Source organism: Dipodomys ordii, unplaced genomic scaffold (genome assembly GCF_000151885.1).
Source record: "Dipodomys ordii isolate 6190 unplaced genomic scaffold, Dord_2.0 Scaffold17, whole genome shotgun sequence".
NCBI lineage: Eukaryota > Metazoa > Chordata > Mammalia > Rodentia > Heteromyidae > Dipodomys > Dipodomys ordii.
The window spans coordinates 8,299,833-8,320,930 of record NW_012267233.1 but is presented as its reverse complement, the minus strand read 5'-3'; the positions used below and the strand labels follow the sequence as shown (position 1 = coordinate 8,320,930).

At 33.9% G+C, this 21,098-nt stretch overlaps 1 protein-coding gene across 1 annotated transcript in view; it reads left to right on the top strand.

Moving 5' to 3' along the window:
- The window catches only part of Rims2 (regulating synaptic membrane exocytosis 2), a 281,763-nt gene that overhangs the window by 36,298 nt on the left and 224,367 nt on the right, over positions 1-21,098 (top strand). The window contains 1 exon segment of the mRNA XM_013012421.1: positions 18,193-19,118. Coding sequence (XP_012867875.1) covers positions 18,193-19,118 — 926 coding nt within the window.

Below are 21,098 nucleotides of genomic sequence, written 5' to 3'. Positions count from 1 at the left end.
TAGAGGAGGCCTATTAATCACTGTCGGCTATGTTTCTGGGGATAAACAGAAGAACAATTAACTGGAGGGAAAAAAAGACAAAATAGCAAAGGGGAAAAGGAGAGAAACATGAAAATACTGAAAAATGTAGAAAAATTAGTCAGAAAAAAGAATTTCTCGATTTTTTTGGGTGGGGATCTTGTGTCTCCTTTGTGTCTGTATACAGTCTCTGATTTCCTTGCGGGCCTCAGTTTACCTTTGGTATAATTGGTTTCTCAGATCAGTTTGTTTGAGCAGGTAGAAAGAAGCTCTGCTTTATAGGCACAGGATTTTTGTACTCTTCCTACCAGACTAGTTTAGTGGGAGGGCAGTTTGCTTTGGGTGTCACACAGGAGGGAAGTGGCTATTTTCTCTATCTTGAGTTGTTTTGAGGGAATTGGTGGGTGGGTGGGGTTGTGGCTGTCTGGAATCAATGGTTGTTCCCTGAGGGGATCGCTCCTGAGACACTAGTGGCCGAACCTGGAGCTGCTCTCAGGTTTTATGCCATATCCAGTTTTGAGTTTTTATTTTTAGCTCTGTGCTGCTGAACAGTGGGGCCACCTCTGACTCTGTTTTCCTGGTGAAAAGTCATCCTGCCTTGCATGGAGCTTCCTCTGCCTGGGAAGGGCAACTTTCTCTTGGGTGGAGTTGAGTCTCACTGGTCAGATTCCTTTTCCCTGTTGAAAATGGCACCACAGTTGCTCTTTCTCAGGCCTGAGCTATCTGCTAGGTGCTATGCCCCAGTCTTTGTCAGTATCAAAGATGTTGGCCTTCTTAGATGGTGGGGAAAGGTCTACCTTCCAAATGCTATTTAGTGAGAAGGAGTGTGGATGTCTTGTGGGGTACTCATGCCTTTCCCTTGTTTTTTTGGGCCTTCCACGATCTGTGTCCATCTGTGGTCAGCAGGATGAAGAGTTCTGTTCCTAGTCAGTTCACCCTGGTGGTGAGTAGAAACTGCTTATACTCTGTCTCTGGAGCCTTTTTCCCAGGCTTTGCCTGCTGTTGTGGTGGTGGCAGCAGTAGCTGCCGCCTCTGCTGCCATAGCCACTGCATTCACTGGCCTGTGCTAAAATCTGTCTCCTTAAACAGGCTGCCTGAATTATTCCTCTCTGGCCAAAATCTCTATTATGATGGCTCACTTGGTTTGAATATCTACCCTGGATTTTTTCACTGGAATTCTAAACCTGGTTTCTTTTCAAGAGCCCAGTTAGCTCCCAGCCACCTTTCTTCCTCCCAATCTTTCCACTGAAGGTTTTTAAGGTATTTTTACTTTGATTATCTTCAAGTTGAATTGTCAGTCTCATATATGGTTAAATGTCTCTCAGATTTCATTTATTATCTGATCTTATATGTCTTTAATTTGGGGAGTGGGGCTTGATGGTGCTTTAAATCTCTGGGTATCTGTCACTTTAACCTATATCAACCCTTAGAAGTCCAAATAGTCTTCCTTTCCTCTGTCTAAGGTTAACTGAGCAAATGGCTTTCAGTTCTTTAACTGAATCAGAACTATATAAACTTGCTGTGGTATTGGAAAGTATTTTTTCCAGGATATCTGCTCTCTCCTTTAGCTGATTCAAGTATGTATAACTGGATGTGAGGTTGTTACTTTTCTTCAAAGTGGCAGATTTTAGTCTTCTGCTCATTTCTTCTAAATTATCTGTTTCTCTCTCTCTCTGATTGTCTTCTATTGTGTATCTTCTATTGTCTATTATCTTTCATCTTTTGCCCTATAAACGTGCTATCTTGGCCAGGTGCTTGTGGCTCACACCTGTAATCCTACTACTCAGGTGGTTGAGATTTGAGGATCACAGTTTAAAGCCAGCCTGGGCAGGAAAGTCCATGAGACTAGTCCTTATCTCCAGTTAAACACCAGAAAACTGGATGTGGCACTGTAGTTCAAGTGGTAGAGCACTCGCCTTGAGGTGAAGAGCTCAGGGGCTGTGCCTAAGCCCAGAGATCAAGCCCACAATTGACAAAAAACAAAAACAAAAACAAAACCCCCCCTAAAAACATGCTATCTGGCAATTTCTGCACATATCTGTGCATCAATATTTCCTAGCTGTTAAAGTTTTACTGTCCTTTGCTTCTGACAGTTTTAAGTACTTCACCTGTCCTCTCATAGTCTAAGTCTTATCATCCTCATTGGAATCTCAGTTTTCTTTTTTAGAAAATATTTAAATTTTTTAATTATCTTTAAGTAGTTGTACAAAGGAGTTGCCAGTTTATGAGTATAGTACATCTTGATCAGTGTCACCCCTTTCAATATTTTCCATTTTCTAATCACAATGTTGGTCCACAAAGTACATTCTCTACCAGCTATGTTTATGTTATCCTCTTTAGTGTATTTGCATTACCTTGGTCAACAGAATATTTCTGATTTCTTCCTAAAAACACAAGCAGGTTAGTATGTTTTTCAGCATTATATACTAAAAGCATTCTATCATACATACTTATCTGTCTTTTGATCCTTTCAGGACAGTGATGATATCTTTACTTTTTTTTTTTTTGGCAGTTATGGGGCTTGAACTCTGAGCCTGGATGCTGTCCCTTAGCTCTTCAGCTCAATGTGAGCACTCTAGTACTTGAGCCACAGTGCTATTTCTGGCTTTCTGGTGGTTAATTGGAAATAAGAGTCTCACAGACTTTCCTGCACTGGCTGGCTTTGAACCACAATCCTCAGATCTCAGCCTCATTAGTAGCTAGGATTATTGATGTGAGCCACTGACTTCCAGCTCTGTACTTTTAAAATATATATTACCACTATTTGCTTAAGCTTCTAGTGGCTATTCTAGTTATACATTAATACTCTTTCCTTTAACCTGTACCAATGTGGGTAAACTTCGTCTCATAGATTATTAAATTCTGTCTTACTCAGTTTTATGCTTTGTCTTCTTTTACACAGCACCTTAGGGATCTTCTGCGAGACACAATCTTTAAGTATCTATTGATATGTATTAGCTCTGTTTTGATTTGTTAATCTGTTCATCCTTCATAAGCCTAGCACCTTCTTAGTTGTGTTATGATAAGATACGATAATTTACTGATGATCAAGATCAGGAATGAGGCAAACCATGAGAGGCCCAGTCTTTTAAGACTAACTCCAGGCTTCTGCAGTTTTTAGTTGGAGAGTTCTTCCATTTTTCCACAACGGGGAGTAAGTCCTACCTTATTAGGCCTAGAAGATTCTGGGGAATCTAGGTTTCAGAGTAATTCTAATACAAGTTCCTTCTTTCTATTGTTCTTCTGACAGGACCCTCACTTTAACATAAAAGATTTTCCTAGGCTGAGAATTTAATCTCATTTGAAGTTCTTTCACTCTTACAATTATATTCTGTGATTGGCCTAAAAACCCCAAAACCCTTTGGTTTTAAGAGGGTTTAGAGCTTAAACCTCTGTGAATCTCACATTTTGCTTTATATTGGTGACTGAATATCCTTATTATTATTTATTTTCAATGTTTTCATTTGTCATTCATCAGGTGCCATCCATTTCCAATCTTTGTAATGACTACTTTTCCTATTTCTATCCTATAACAGAACTATTTCTTGAACCAGTGCATCCTTTTCTAAAGATAATACATTCCACTTCAGTACAGGTGAAAATGTTAACAGGTTCATTACCATTGCATGTCTAAGGGTGTGGATATTCCACTTATCATCATAATAGTATACTTACTTCTAATTGAGTAGCAAGTGAATTCCCCCAGAATTGCCTTTTTAGGATCTGTCCCATTATGTTCCCTGGTATCATCTTAGGACATTTGACATTTATTAGAAACAGAGCCTAAGACAGGGTTTTTTCTTTGTTGTTGTTTTTGTCACATCATTTATTGAAAGATTGATCTCTAGGCAGCTAATAGAAGAAAGAAAGGGAAAAATCTGAGGAAGGATATAGTCTCAAATAAAGTGTAATTTAGTTGAGCCTAGCTATATATGTGCAGAGAGGTTTTATTTGGAAGACTATTTTTTGAATATAAATGACAAGATAGTGTGTTTTCATTTGAGGCAAATGTTTTAAACTTTACTGTGCTTGTATCAGTAAGTCATTAGCTGAGAGATATATCTGGGGTTGGAAATGGCAGTGCAACTTTTCAGAGAGAGAAATATTTTTTTTTGCCTCCTTTAGTTGAGCAGGACAAATGGATCGACAGGGTAAAGTATTTGCTCTTGCAGAAGCCAGCACTTACATTGTCTACTATAAGAGAAACAAAAATTCTGTGCATATTCTTTGGGTAAAGAAATTTAGGAACTAATTACAGATTCTGGTAAGATCTGACTACTAAATCTTGCTACATCATAAGAGAGTGATAAAAATGTTCTCATAGTTTATGAGGAAAGAATTAAAAAGAAACATTATCTTAATATACATGTTTTGTTAGTTATTTTTCTTATTTCTGCAACAAAATATCTTAAATAAGCAGCTTAAGTTAGATAGATTTTAGTCCATAAACCTGGGCTCCATTTATTGTGGTACTGCAGATTAGCATGGCAGCTAATGTGGAACATGTAGAAGCAGATGAGGCTGTTCACCTTATAGTGTACAGGAACCTGAGAATGAGGGAGGGACCGGAGACTAAGGTATAACCTTCAAAATCATGCCCACAGTGATCTACTTCCTTCAGTCAGGATCCACCTTCTAAATTTCCCAAAATCTCCCAAAGTAGAGCCACTACATGTGGACTAAGTATTCAAGACTTGAGCCTTTGAAGTACAATTTATATTCTAAAGCTTTTAAAGCCTTTCATAATGCAAACCCATTCCCAACATTCCCCCAAATCTTAACAATTCTAAACTTATTCAGAAGTCCAAGTTCAGAACTCTATGAGACTCTTAGAACTGTGCTTCTGTAAAATAAAAAATAAAATTACATATAAGATGCAGTGACATAGAGTAAATATTCCCATTCTAAAATGGAAGGATAGGGAAATAGCAAGAATGAGTTATACACAACAAGCAAGACCAAAACTTTTAGGGCAAACACTAAATCCTATTGGTCTGTATTGAGCAAGCAGGGCATGTTGTATCACAATGTGACCTCCAAGATTTTTGGGTAGCTCTACCCCTACAACGTTTGCTGACTGCAGCCTGTCTTCTCTTTTATGCTGGCTGTATTCTTGTGTACAGCTATTCTTGGCAGACATCCAAGTTTCTAGTATTGACAACATTATAGGGTCTTCATTGCAGCTTATACTATACCCTCATAACTTCCCACACATTGCCCTCTGATGTGCTGCCTTCAGGAATCTTCACCCTGCCACACAGTGCATTGTCTCCAGGCATTTCTTGAAATTCTAGATGCAAGCTTCCATGACTAGCTAACTCATTCATTCTGCATGCTTGTAAAGTTGCTATCACATGGATGTCAGGAATACTGTTAGTTAAAAGGTCACTGGACTGGACCTCTTTGGACAGTGGCTGAAGCAGGTTCTGAGTGTCTAGGTAGTTGAACTTGCATGCAGCTTTCTGCATGGAGAGTGTCCTGGAATTCTCTTTTCAAGGTGAAGTCTTCTAATTGAATTAAAGCATATATATATTTGATCCTGTGATGGGTGGGAGATAGCCAATTCCTGAGTTGCCATCAATGTTCTTTCCTATTATCTTGTTTAAGAATACTTTATTTTTCAACAGTGGTAGTATCATTAACAACCATTCTTGTCCTTATCATATCATCGAATATGAATATGCTCTTTCTCTGGATAAATTGCTCCCTCTGGAAAACAACTAAACCAAAAGGGGTCTGTACATGATTATTCATCTGCCTCATAAGCATAAGATCTCTGAATTCAACCCTAATAAAACACACACACACACACACACACACACACACACACACACACAGATTTTTTTTTTAAATTTAAATCTCCCACTGTTCACTGTAAATCTAGGTTAAAGTAGATAGCAATAACCATACTACAGCCTGAATTCTGCACTATCTTGAAATTTTCTCTGCCAAATTAATCAGTCAATTACTTTAAATTCAGCCTCAATCAGTCTCTACACATAGATAAAATATAACAGAGTTTCCAGAATTTAGAATGAGTGCTCTCTACTCCATCTCCTGATATAATCCTCACTTATACTAGAAACCTTCAGTCAGTATTCTTTCATTGCTATTCATATCCTGGTCTTCTGATCTCTCTCTAGGATCACCCATTAATCTCTGCTTATAGCGTTGTAATCCTTTTCTAGCTCACTTCTACCGACTTCCAAATTATTTCCATAAACCAATCCCATGCTTAAGAGGTATGTAGCCACAGCAGTGACCTCACTTTTCTGGTACCACAGCATAGCTGTGCCCAATGCTCTGAGAGAAAGCTTAAGATGAGTTTCAGAAGGTTCAGTTCAGGGCTACTTGGTCCCATGTATTTGGGCATAATGGGAACAGAAGCTTATGGAGAAAAACTGCTTCCTTTGTGGTAGACAGAAAGCAGAGCAAGAGGAAGGGTGGAAGGCTAGGATAGGATGCACTTAAGAGACACCCCTAATGACCTACTTCTTCTACATAGTTCTTACCTTCTTAAGTTTCTAGAACTTCCAAAAGCTGGGTGTGTTGAAATATGTTTGTAATTGCAGAACTTGGGATGCAGATGAAGGAAAACTGTGGTTTGAAACCAGCCTGGGCTACATAGCAAGTTCCAGGACATCCTGGATTACATAGTGAGACTTTGGCTAAAAAACAAAACAACTAAAACCAAACCACATAAGGCAAACCATACCAAAACAGAAATTCCCAAAATAGTTCTATCAGCTAAGGACGAAGCATTCAACATAGAGGGGGAATTTTATCTGTAAACATTTATATAGAGCTTTAGGAAAAAGAACAAATGTAGAAAAAGGCATTTATGAAATAGATTCTATACAGGAATGATAACAGTTGGAATTTTGCTACTATCTTACAAGTATTAGCATTTGTTCTTTCACTTATTTTTCTTTCATTTCTGAAATTGTTCATTACAGTTGAATGAACAGTTTCACTGTAGTCATTCAAATACATACAAGTACAATGGTACATAAATTGAAAAATTTCCAAGATTTGTATCTGCAACTTCTTTCCTTAGAAAAAATAAAATACTGTTTCATTTTAAGAAGCTATATTTTATGGAATAGGTATTTAATTTTAAAATGTAATATGTACTTGATATTGATAAATTGTCAATACAATTCTCACTCTTTTCTCCTTGGAGTTCCTAAGTTATTGACAGCTTAGTAGATTTCCTCTCTTGTGTGTTCTGTTTGGAGTCCTGTTACAGAGACTGATCAGTCCACTATCTTGGAGGAAGGATCATCTTCCAATGTAGCTCCCAGTTGCCTATTTAGTTCTCCAATGAAGGCCAAAGGCCAAATGCTGTTGTTTTTTTTTGTTGTTGTTTGTTTTATTTTTTTAGTTTAGGGTAAAAAGACTGGAGACATTCTTGTTCTTATTTCCTTATCTTTTGTGGCTACTTACTGCTTTTATGTGGCAATAGTTTTCTGCTTCAGTTTTGCAACAATTACATTTTCAGCTAATGGCTCTAGGGAACAGAGCTAAGAAATAGGCTTGGGGTTTAGTAGGTAAGTCATATATTTTTAATGTGAATGATTGAAATGTATTGGATCTGCTCTGTTGCACATGATCTTTTGTATCTGAAGTATAGTTAACATTCGATATTTTTCTTATAAAATATCCACTACTGAACAAGACCATCAATTCTTCTTTATAAGTTGTATTAAATATGTTTTTGTGTGTTAAATCAATACTGCCTTTGACTAAGGAAATCTTTTGGTAACTATAGGTAAATGTTTGTTAGAGTTTTGGAATATTTTTTAAAATTTACATTTTATAGATTTACATTGTTATTTTTGGTCACATGTATAGTTACCAATTGAGGTATAAAAGAAAGATGCTTGCAGAACAACTTTTAGTATTCATTAAATTTTTATTTTTATAAGTAATGCAAAAGATTAAAAGGAAAATGAAGAGTGCATAGGTACTGTCAAATGTTTAATTATCAGTTTTGTCTTGGTACTATTAGTGCCAGAAAAGTTTATTTTAAAATGGTAATAAATTTTCTGTATGTTTAATACATTGCTAATAACAATTATAGGCTATTAATTTTTGTTTTTCTATTTTGACGATTGTGAAATGTATATTGTTAATATATTTTAAAAATTTGATCATGTTGTAAGGATGGTTCTTTAGAATTAGAAAAGAATGTTACCTAAAGTATAAGTATGTTCTACAGAGTTAGAACAAAGAGCTTTTAATTTATAATTAAGAGAAGAATATATTTTCTTTCTTTCCCTTATGTCCTGAAAATAGTTGATTTAAACATTCTTAGAACCACTAGCTATTCATCAATTGTTTATGCCTCTGTGTATGTGTGTGTACAAGCAGACATACACAGAAAACTCATAAGATGAGAACTGAATGGATAACATAGTTTTGGATTAATGTAGTTTTGAATAAAACCAAAAAGTTTGTGTAAGATTAAAAAATGAGACTTTACTCATGTTATGATTTTTTGTATGTATTGTTGATTACTCTACAAGGGTGTATAGGACATGAAAATGTAATTGCAGTCTTAGTATTTAGGGGGAATCATTGATTATTTCAACGTTCAGGACTGAGATATATTAATTAATTAAAAAATAAGGGATAGGGGCTGGGAAGGTGGCTCAGTGGTAGCATGCTGCCTTGCATGCTTGAGACCCTGGGTTTGATTCCTCAGCGCCACATAAGCAGAAAAAGCCAAAAGTGGCACTGTGGCTCAAGTGGTAAAGTTCTAGCTTTGAGCTGAAGAGCTTGGGATAGCCCAGGCCCAGAGTTCAGGCCCCATGACTGACCTCCCCCGCAAAAAAAAACAAGAAATCAGGGAGAGCTATATTGTTGTTCTGTAATCATCTAGAATAGAAGCTGAAAGTAGTATTCACACCGAATGGGTTTTCAAACAAATCTTCTACAATTTCTGTATTCTTTCCCCATATTTCAGTTAGAATAGACAGTGAGGATTTCCCATATGCTCCTCAAACCAACAAAAAACAATGCTTCCTCACCCCAACAAACAAACAAACCCAAAACAGTGTCTTTAGTGAAAAGGCTACTTTAACAGTAGGACTGTGGTTGTAACTTCAAAGAAGACAATTGTGGGTTTTTTTTTTCAGTTTTGCACAATAGCTAGTTTACCCAAGAGGAATCGGCACTAAGAGAATTATAAAATCAGTAGTAACAGAATGCTATATGAATGTAGTAGCAATGGACTCAGGAAATTGGGAGCTAGTATTAGCAGTTTTATTATCAATGAACTTGATTTTCTTTTTTAATTAAAATTTTCATAGTTTATCTTTTTGAAAACCTTTTACTAGTCTATTAGTTGTACAAAGGGAGTTAAATAGTAATATTGCCATATGTGCATACAAAGCATTTCTATCAAACTCATTATCTCCCTGCTTTAAACTATTTCAACAAATCTTGTTAAACACACACACACACACACACACACACACACACACACACACACACACACACACACACACACACACACACAACCTTCCACCATATTCACCTCCATTGTCCCTTCTACTCCAACATAGTCTATTTTGCTTTCCTGTCATTCATTTTGTCATCACTTTTAAATGTACATGAATTGTACAAATTGCCATGGTAAAACCTTTCCTAGTTACCCCAAATATTGGTATAATAATGGGTCCTACATTTATTTGTCTTTTTTTTTTGAGATAAAGTCTCACTTAATCTCGACTAAAAAAAATAGTCGAGATTGGCCTCAAGTTTATATACCACACCTCAGCCTTTCAAAACTGGGATTACAATTGTATGCCTTCCATCTAGCTTCTCACGTATCAATTATAATATTTTCTTTGTTTTTGTTGTGTCCTGGCAGTTGCTCCAAACAGTTCTATATCATTTGGTTATCATAGACTTGTTTGGCAAGTACTTTCTTTGTACCTATCACTTTCTCAAAAGGATTTAATTTAGTTACTTTCTTATAAAAGTTAGTGGTTATGTTCTTATAAAATTTAGGGATAGGCTAAAATAGAATTATTGCTCTATTTTACAAAAATACTTAATGTTCTGTTATCAGAAAATAAATTTTCTTTAATTCCTTACCCTTCCCTATAGTAAGCAGTTCAATTTTCTCTATATATCTTTGAATGTTAACTAAATTCTCCAATCATTCTAACAAAACAACTAAGTAGCACCAGAATAGAAGAGTGAAAAAAATTGCTATTCTTGAGACCTACCTACACATTGAAGTTTACAAAAGCTTTTGCTAGTTTCCTTTGAGCATAGTATTTGATGTGATTTGTTTTGTTTTTTTTTTTTTTTTTGGGTCCGGTCATGGGGCCTGAACTCTGGGCCTGGGCGCTGTCCCTCAGCTCTTCAGCTCAAGGCTAGCACTCTACCACTTGAGCCACAGAGCCACTTCCGGCTTTTTTCTTTTTGCTTATGTGGTGCTGAGGAATCGAACCCAGGGCCTCATGCTTGCAAGGCAAGCACTCTACCACTGAGCCACCTTCCCAGCCCTTGATGTGATTTTTTAAAGCTTAGTCTTGAAGGGAAAACACAAATAGGATTTATATTGTTGATAGGCTGTGTAATTAGGGAAAAGTTAGTTTTAGCACATAGTATAGAAATGCCTTGCTTATGTATTGTTATTTACTTACTCAATTAAATATTAAGTATCTTTTGTATGGCAGTCTTTGGGATAGGTGAAATGGGATTGTAAATTTCATATGAAAAGAGATGATAATTATGATACATTTAAAAATCCTAACTAGAAAGTGACATATAAAATAAAGTAAAACTATTTAAGGGAATTAAGTTGGGAGTGCCGGGAGGGAAAGAGGAGACTGAAATATTAAATAGAATGATCAAGGTAGATCTCTTAAGAAACGGAGAGTTTAAGGGAAGACTTGAAGAAGTCTATGGCACTGGGTATTGTGATGCTTGTCTATAATCTCAGCAATGTGAAGTATGGAGGTATAAGTTGAAGCACTGTAAATTCAAGGCTACCCTGAGCTATCAGACAGATACTGTCTCAAACAACCACTAAAAAAATGCTAGAAAGGAAGTCAGAGAGGGAGTGAGGGAAAGGAGGGCAGGCAGACAGATAGGAATAGATAGGCTGGAAAACTAGCTCCTATATCTACTATTTGGAGGAACAGCATTCTTGGCTGAGGCTCTAAGGTGGTCCTAAGATGAAAGCACAAGAGTATAAACAAGATTAAAAGACAGGATACCAGAGAAAAATGCACACAAACCCTATAAAAATTGTAAGGTATTTGATCTTTATTGTAAGCAAAATAGGGAGTTACCCTAAGGTTTCTAGGATATAAGTGACACAATCTGACATAAATTCTTGCAGGGGAATAGGGTAGAAGCAGGAAAACAATTTAGGAAGTTTTTGTGAAAGTTCACATGAGAAATGCCTGTGACTTTACTCGTTGAGGTGGTGGGAAGTTTTTGGATACTCAGCTAATAGATTCAAGAGGATTACCTCATGAATTATTTGAGCACAAAGGAAAGAATTGCCATTAACCATGATAAAGAATGCTGCTTTTCCTTAAATCACTTATCTGCATCTCCCATTTTATAAATTATATTTTGCTTGCAGTGCAACAGTACTACACTTGAAGACAAGCTACCAAATAAAATCATGAAGGTGGTAAATGGAAGGAAAAGTAAAGAGGAGAAAAATTTCTATCTTGTATTGACTATAATGTTTCTTAAATTTTCTAGACTTAGTGGCTTAGAAGAATCAAAATTTGCTTTGGGAAAATTATTTTTCAGACATATCAACTGTGAGGTCTAAATGGTTGAATTTGATCACTAATATTTCTATGAAAATGAATGATTTTGAATTTTATTATTTTTCAAATTAAGAATCTACAGGTCTTGTATTAGGAACTGAGAGATTAAATAGTTGCTTTGTTTTTATTTGTGTGTATATATGTTCTCCAGTCTTCTAAATTGTACACTTAATTCTAGAAGGAAATTATGTAGATAAATACTGAACAAATGATTGAATGGTGTTATAAAATACTCCCAAACCCTCAGTTAAGCTTGACATGTGGGAGACTAAAAAAATAGCACAGTACTTTTTGGTCTCTTCTCACACCTCAAGTACTATTTTTTTCCAGCTTTACATGAATTCATTTGGAATCATTTAAATATAATTCTTACAAGTATAATATTAACATTTATAAAATTGGCTATTGATAGGAAGGAACCTGATATTTTTCTCTTTCTTCTTTAATTTTTTTACTGTGAAAATACTGTACAGAGGGGTTACAATTACATGGGCAAGATAATGAGTACATTTCTTATCAAGCATTGTAGCCTCCTCCTTTGTTTCCCCTTCTTCTTTAAATTTTTAATGATTGTATGTAGGTGGTAAAATATTGAAGTAACAGATTTAAATGATTGTTAGAGTATCATTTGTCCATAAAGAAGAATGAGATTATGTTGTTTGCAGGAAATAGATTGAACTGGAGATCATTATCTTAAGTTAAACAAAATTAGTCAGACTATACAGCTATCATATGCTCTCTTTCATACATGCATGTAGACCTAAAAAATGATATGAGTGTAAAATAGGGCTCTTTCTTTTGGATGGGAGGGTGAAAGAAGAGGGTGATATCAATAAATATGATATAAAGTACCTTAAGTACTTTATATGCATGTATGAATGGAATAATTAAGCCTGTTAAAATTGATTGAAAAGGGGAAGAAGGAAAATGAGAAAGTACTTGGGGGAATTAATTTGATCAAAGCACATTATATACATATATGGAAATATAACAAAACCCTTTGTACAATTAATGTTCGCTAATTAAAATAAAATAGATTCAGTGTCTAATCAACTTCTTCGTTCATGAAGCATGCATTTTCATTCTTTACATGGGTGCTTCTACTTTTGGGAATGGAAACATTAACTTTGTAGTATAAATTAGAAAACTTGTTATGAACAATTAAAAAGAAATTACAGACTAGGTCTGTCTTGTGATATTGTACATTTCATGATAAAAGCCATTTTAAAAAGCTAGAAAACTATGCAGCAGAATGATCAATAACAAACATAATGAATTCTGTAATTTTAGGAATACTGTAATTCATATGGGAGAACATGGCTTATAAAGCCATGTTTTTAAAGCTTCTACTTTTAATTATATTGTTCAGAAAGACCTTGGGTCTAGATTGCATTTGGTGTTCAGTATTGCCAGTCACTAATCAGCTAAGTACCATAATCCTTCTTACAGGGTACATTCTTCCTTGACCTGAAACTATATACAGCCACACAGTAACAGCATTAAAGAATAACCTTTCCTGAACAGGCCTGGCACTAGAGACTTTTATAACTTCAGCCTTGAATGAGTGCTGCTTTATGTGTAACTTTTTAGTAATTGAGTTTTGAAATCAAATGATTGTAAGCAAGGAGTGACTCAGATCATCTGATTACGGATGGCTGTTATGGTTTTGCTAGGGCTGGAAGGATTACGTGAAAGCACTGCCTGGCACAATGTTGATGTATTTTCGTCAACATGATGCTTCATGCTCGACAGATGTGCATTGGTTGAACAAAAGGTAAAAAATGAAAAACATTACATATTAATCAAGATATGTAAAATTTATTTTATGTTTTGGTAAATATAATTTGGTTGTTTAACGCTTTTTGTATTAACAGTAAGGATGGAAGCTATTTATTTCATGTATTTCAGGATCATATATTTCTGTTAAATCCTCAGTTTCACTATATTTGAACAGCTTTAATTTTACTTTATTAATAATTTTATTAATAATATTTTGCAATATTATGTTTGAGTTCTTATCTATCATTGTGTAATTGTATTATTGAAGTATTATTTTCATTTATTTGGTAATTTATATGCTTTAAAAATGTTATGTTTCCAGATTATTGAGTTTTTCAAATATCAGTTATGAGATTTTATTTATAAAATGAAAAAAACTCATGCTAAGAAAGATTATGAATGAGAGACTTTAATATAATTAACATTTAATTTTAAGAGTATAAAATTTCAATTTGCCAAAATTACTAGTATTTAAATCTTTAATTTTACTTTCACTATTATTAACATTCTTAAAATTGAATATATCCTCAATTGCTGGTTGAAAATATGTGAATACTAAAACTTATTTAATTTTCATTGTCCCTATAAATGTTTTCAAATGTGTACTTGCTTATATTTTCAGAGAGTTGATGATTATTTGATGATTATTTTTACCACCAAAAATATGGACAGTAGTATAAGTAGTATAGTTAACACAAAAATAAAATAATAAATTTGATTAATATAAAAATGGAAATATGGTATATTTCTATACAATATGAAAACTTGAGACTCTCTTTGGAAAATTTAAAAAAGTGACTTAAATTAGGAAATACAAATTTTTTATTTTGTTTTCCTATCAGTCCGTATGAATTTTGAACCATAAAAATTTTAGAGTAATTGGTAGAATTTCTTACTCACTTTATTGTGAATAGATAGATAGTGTGTTATAAACTAGAATATTTTGAAGTAAATTGAATCATTAGTCTTCATGGCAAGTTGTAACCAATGAATAAAAATACTACTCATTAAAGTAGATTAAGGATGTTTACAACGTGATTTTCTATTAACAAGTTTCTGTTAGGGCCATTATTATATGGCAAAACACAAAATAATTATTACAGTCTAGAATAAAGATAAGTAGTTAAACTGATAAAATATATACCAGGGAAATATAAAGTGAATATAAATATGTATTGATAATACTATATTAGAAAATAGGAGTTAATAGAACCCATGGGGTAAAAAAATTAATATACTATGTAGAGTCACAAATACACTTTTTGTTTTAAGACATGCTTTGGGTTCTGTCTCTTAATTTCACAGTCTTTGAAGGACTGATTGTCACATTCTAGGTGAATTGTTCTATTACTTAGTCATAGCTTATGGGTTAAAATACTGTAAAATGCTTTAGTATTCTTTAGAGAAACATACAGATTCTTTTACTATTAAATGTTTTCTACCTGGTAACAATCAGGACTAAGGTTTGTTTATAAAGACTTGTATTAAAGACATAAATTAGGTATCACAGTACTTGAACTCGGATTTCCTTTAGTTCCTGAAAACACAGTAAATAATGTCTAAGAAATGTAGAAGTGTGAAAATTTTGATGGACAATGTTAGTGTAACTGGTAGCAGATTTTTACTGCTTGCCAATGCTACAATGAAACTGAACTTGACTTCTAGCAGTTTTTAATACACCATAACGTACTATAATTTAAAGTCTATTTTTAAGTAATTGTATCTAGTTTAAGTAACAGTGACAGTCATTCCAATGTTTAAACACTGTTCTGTTTTTACTTAAATCTCATGTTTAAACACTGTTCTGTTTTTACTTAAATCTCGGACAAATGAGCATGTGTACTATGATTCACCTGCTTCTGGCATATTTCATAATCTCTAGAACAAAGTGATTTCTGCATTTAATATCAAATTTAATTTTCCCCAAATGTGATTTTTAAATAGTTCTTACATGGTTGCCAAATACTAATTAGTAAATCTTTCTTTTGGAAGTAAATTCTGTAATAGGAAGAAACTATTCTTATTTTTCTATTTATAATAATCCTCATAAAAGACTCACTAAATTCACTTTATTCATATTCATTTAAAAATTTGTTATTTCCTCAAAAATATGAGTAGTTTCCTTCAATTTTTAATACTTACATTACACTGACTATAAGTTAAATATGTTGCTGGCAGTCCTAATGCTTTAACCTCATTTAGACAAATCAACTCCATTGTTATGGTATTATATTATAAAATCTTAGTCCCTAAAAGTTGGAGGAAGGTTTTAAGATCATTCAGCTTTTTAAGTAAAGGGTATTTTATTTGTTTGTGGGTTCCTAGTCTATATTTAAGCGTTTAGTTTTAATGCAGTGCATATTTGTCTAATTAATGTGACAATTAAGTTCTACAATATTTTTATTTTAAATCATTTACTCCCCAAAATTAAAAGACTACATAGACTCAATAACTGGCTAATAGCAAAAGTACTTCTAAGAAATGCAGATCCTCTTGCTCTAGCATTCTTTTTATAATATAGTTCTAGCACATAGGAGGTTTTTCCTTAGTTAGTCATATAAGATTCATGACAAGAGGAAAAAGAATTGTATATTACATGTACATGTGTGTATATATAGTTTTATAGGTTAATAATATTGAATTTAATTTAAATGCCCTATCTTCATTATATTTTTAAAGTTTATCTTCTTAAATAATAATTATACACCTAAGAAACTGGTAATTATTAAGTTTATAGTTATTAATAACACATAAAGCTAAGAAACGTAATTACATTCTCAGTGTTTTATATGAACGTATAAGTTCATGAAAAAAATCACATCCATTTGCTGAGTTATAAAATAATCAAAGGATAGACTAGTTCTTTTATTTAGTGTGTTTTTCCTTTTGTGGTTTCAGGTTAGAATCTACTTTGGTTTGGCTTGGGTGAGATTTGAAAGGATGAATAGATAACATGAGTCATTATTGTCAAGAAATACTTTTTAGCAGTCATATGAGTAGATGTGACTCTTAGGAAGCTCTTATTGATTAGCTACAATTAATTCAATGAGCAGTTGAGATCATTAATGATAAATTCCAAAGATCCCTGGGCTTCATTGCTGCTATCTAATGTCCATTTTCAGGGCTTTGTATGCTTCCTTGTCACTGAACTCCCTAGCCTTCATTCTTCTAGTTCATTCAGTTGTCGAGCTTCTGATTTCTGTATGAAAACACTTTCTGCTTTTATAGCAAACTCTTATGGATAGTGTTTTGGTAGACTATTTCAACAATGAGGGATTGCTGGTTCAGTAGCAACAGGGAGAAGTGAGAGGACAGTAATGATTTTTCCGATTATGTCATTCCACTCTAACCTTTCTCTACTCTTGCCCTTTTTTCATTCACCTCTCAAAAACAAGGCTAAGAAATTCATAACTAAGCTGTCAAATCTTGGACATTTTTAGCTTCCTACCTTTTTTTAAATTTCTTGTTCCCATTCTGGCAAAATTCTCATAGCAGTTACTCTAAACCTTTTTTATCTGCTGGAGTATAATCCTATTGCTTTTTGTGGCTAGTGGTTGACATTATCTGAGTTTATGTTAGAGATGAGGACATTGCTAATGTTCTGTTGATAGATTATTTGTGATTGTAAGATCTGTAATGTTATATCAATATTAGAGATGCATATTGAGAACTTAAGTTATAATTTATTACATTTTAACAACTTAACTCGTAAGTTACAATAATAACATAATAGCATATGACTTATAACTTGATTGTGTAAAGAAGTGGGTCAGGGGGCTGGGAAGGTGTCTCAGTGGTAGAGTGCTTGCCTCGCATACATGAGGCCCTGGGTTCGATTCCTCAGCACCACATAAGCAAAAAGACAAAAGCCGGAAGTGGCTCTGTGGCTCAAGTGGTAGAGTGGCTAACCTTGAGCTGAAGAGCTGAAGGACAGTGCCCAGGTCTAGAGTTCAGGCCCCACAACCAACAGAAAAAAAAAAAAGTGGGTCATATATAAAGAGCAGTGTCACCAAACCGGCCTTAATTTTAATGAAGATGGGATAAAAATTGCAATATGGGTAGGGCTTTTGTGATAAGTAATTATTGTGGTATTTATTTAAATTTAAATACTGCCAGATCAGTAAAAGGGATTGGAAACAAGATAAAGATTTAGTGAACCAGTATTAGCAGTAATATAGAGAGATGAGGAATGAAAGATGAGTCTAAGAAAGTACTCAGTTTTAGAGATAAGTCAATTAGGCATTACTATGTTATTAGCTAACTTTCATATCATGTTGGAAATAGAGAAAATGGACAGAAATCTTTATTTAACTTACTAACATTTAGATTGAAGTATGGTAGGCAAAGATATTAGAATAAAAACTTTATAGCAGCAGAATATGATATTGGTCATTTAATTTGAAGTTTAAGTATATCCAACGTATTAGTGAAATCTCAGTAATCTTTTGGCTTGAATAAGATCAGTTTTACTAAACTGCTGTTATGGTATATCTTTAAAATTAATAAAAGAGAATTTTTCCATTAATCTGGTAGTGAATCATAAAATGAAAAAAATTGTTTAAATGTTGAACTTCTCATTGTTACTTAGGAAAAGAAGTCCTTCAGTGTCCAGAGATCAGAATAGAAGATACGACCAAAGGGAAGATAGAGAAGAATATTCACAGTATGTTCCCTCAGACAGCACAATGCCAAGATCTCCATCAGATTATGCTGATAGACGATCTCAACATGAACCTCAGTTTTATGAAGAATCTGATCATTTAAATTATAGAGACTCCAACAGGAGAAGTCATAGGCATTCCAAAGAATACATTATAGATGATGAGGACGTGGAGAGCAGAGATGAATATGAAAGACAAAGGAGAGAGGAGGAGTACCAAGCTCGCTACAGGAGTGATCCAAATTTGGCCCGGTATCCAGTAAAGCCACAACCCTATGAAGAACAAATGCGGATTCACGCTGAAGTGTCCCGAGCACGGCATGAAAGAAGGCATAGTGATGTTTCTTTGGCAAATGCTGAACTAGAAGATTCCAGGATTTCTCTATTAAGAGTGGACCGAACATCAAGGCAAAGATCTACATCTGAACGTAGAGCTGCGATGGAAAATCAACGATCTTATTCAATGGAAAGAACTCGAGAGGCTCAGGGACAAAGTTCTTACCCACAAAGGACCACAAATCATAGTCCCCCTACCCCTCGGAGGAGTCCAATACCCATCGATAGACCAGATATGAGACGAACCGACTCACTAAGGAAGCAACATCACTTAGATCCCAGCTCGGCAGTAAGGAAAACGAAACGTGAAAAAATGGAAACGATGTTAAGGAATGATTCTTTGAGTTCAGACCAGTCAGAATCAGTGAGACCTCCACCACCAAAGCCTCATAAATCAAAGAAAGGGGGTAAAATGCGCCAGGTTTCACTGAGCAGTTCAGAGGAGGAATTGGCTTCCACACCTGAGTATACAAGTTGTGATGATGTTGAGATTGAAAGTGAGAGTGTAAGTGAAAAAGGTAAGCTCTCTGCCTCATACTTTTTGCTCTTAAAGCTTTTCTTTTTAAGTTGTCCTTCTGATAATCCTTCAATAGCTAAATATGTGTATCTCCCTTTAAATTTTTGAATAGTATTGATACAAGGAAAATCTCAGGTGTTGTTCATGTGGAAGAAACTTTACTTTAAAAAAAACAGCCTTTTTATTTCTGAAAGTTTTCTTGTATCATTCAGTGGCATATTAAAACAATGTTTAGTAGGTCTAGTGTTAAATCTAACACTTATTTATATGTCTCCAAATAAAAATAAAAATATGTTCACTATAGAAACATTTCTCAAAGTATAAAGTATGAAAATACATTTTATCCATTTTTCTTTTTTTCAGATATAGCCATCATTAAAATTTTATATTCTCATCCTTTTTTCCCATACAATATAGTTTATGTATTTATAAAATTGGATAATTCTGTGTAGAATTTTCTGTCCTAATATTTCCAATTGATATTATACAATAAGTCTTGTTTCAAGCCATTAGGTATTTAAAATTGTGTTTAAATGGCTTTATTAGTGTTCTATCATAAGACAGTACTACATTCTAAATATTTATTTCAGGCATTGTAGTAGTTGCTTCCAATTGCTAATGTAAATAATATGTTATTTTTATATATAATTATTGCCTATTTCTCTGAGTCTTTCAGAAATATATATTTTCTCTTTGGATTCTAAAACTTGAGTTCAGTTTTCCAAATTTGGAAATTTGGAATTCAGATTTCCAAGTTGTTTTCCAAAAATATTATTAACATTCTGTTCTCTCCTATCAGAAGTGATTAAGCTTTTCATTTCAATACATCAAATTCTTGAAAGTTGAATAGGCTACAAAATATGTCCTCTCATTATCAATTTAAGTTAAATTTGATCTTGAGGTTGAATGTTTTATATGCGTATTGACATTTGATGTCTTTTATGAATCATTGGTTAAATTATTCTTTCTATTTTTCTTAATAGATTTGCTCTTATTAATTTTTTAGATTTCTCTCTATATTAGGATTTTATGACATGTAACTGTTATTTTTCACATTTATTTTCTATTTTCATATTTGATTATTTAGAAATGCAGAATTGAAGACAGCTACATCTTTGCATGTTTGTTGATTTTTTCCCCATTATTTTTATTCTTATAAACTCCTCTTTCACCTTCAACTCAATGAATGTTTAGCTATTTTTGTTATTTTTGCTACTTTTTGACTATTTAATCTTTATGGAGTCTATTTTGGTTTAATACAAAATGCACCAGATAGGTGAGTATCTAACCTGAATCCCTTGGCCCAACACTCCTCTTTCTTTGTTCGCCAATTTTATTACAGTATTTGGTGCTTAGCCCATTTCTTTTTTTTAATAAGCACTGAAAGGAATCTAAAAGGAATTCAGGAAGGCATCTAGATATAAAATATGATAGAATTAACTTTTATACCATATTGAATAGAATTAGTTAAAAAATAGGAATCAGGACACTCCCTATTTTGAATAAAACAAGAAATGTGATTTAAAAAGAAGTATCAAGAGTTCGGCTTGGGGATGTGGCTCAAATGGTAAAGTACTTTCCTGGTAAGCATAATTTCTTAAGTTTAAACCCAATTGCTACCAAAAATAAAATAATAGAAGAAAACAAACCAACAATGAAAGTGAAAAGAATAATGGACCTTATAAGAAAACTCATAAACTTTTACTGAGTAATGTAAAAGAAGATGTGATTGGAAGTTCATGTTCCTAATTAGGAAGAATAATTATAAAGATGCATACCACATAATCTCTTCATATTAGCCACAGTCCCATTTCAACACTTAAAATATCTTATTTTCAGGGGCTGGGAAGGTGGCTCAGTGGTACAGCGCTTGCCTTGCATGCTCGAAGCCCTGGGTTCGATTCCTCAGCACCACATAAGCAAAAAGAAAAAAGCCGGAAGTGGCGCTGTGGCTCAAGTGGTAGAGCGCTAGCCTTGAGCT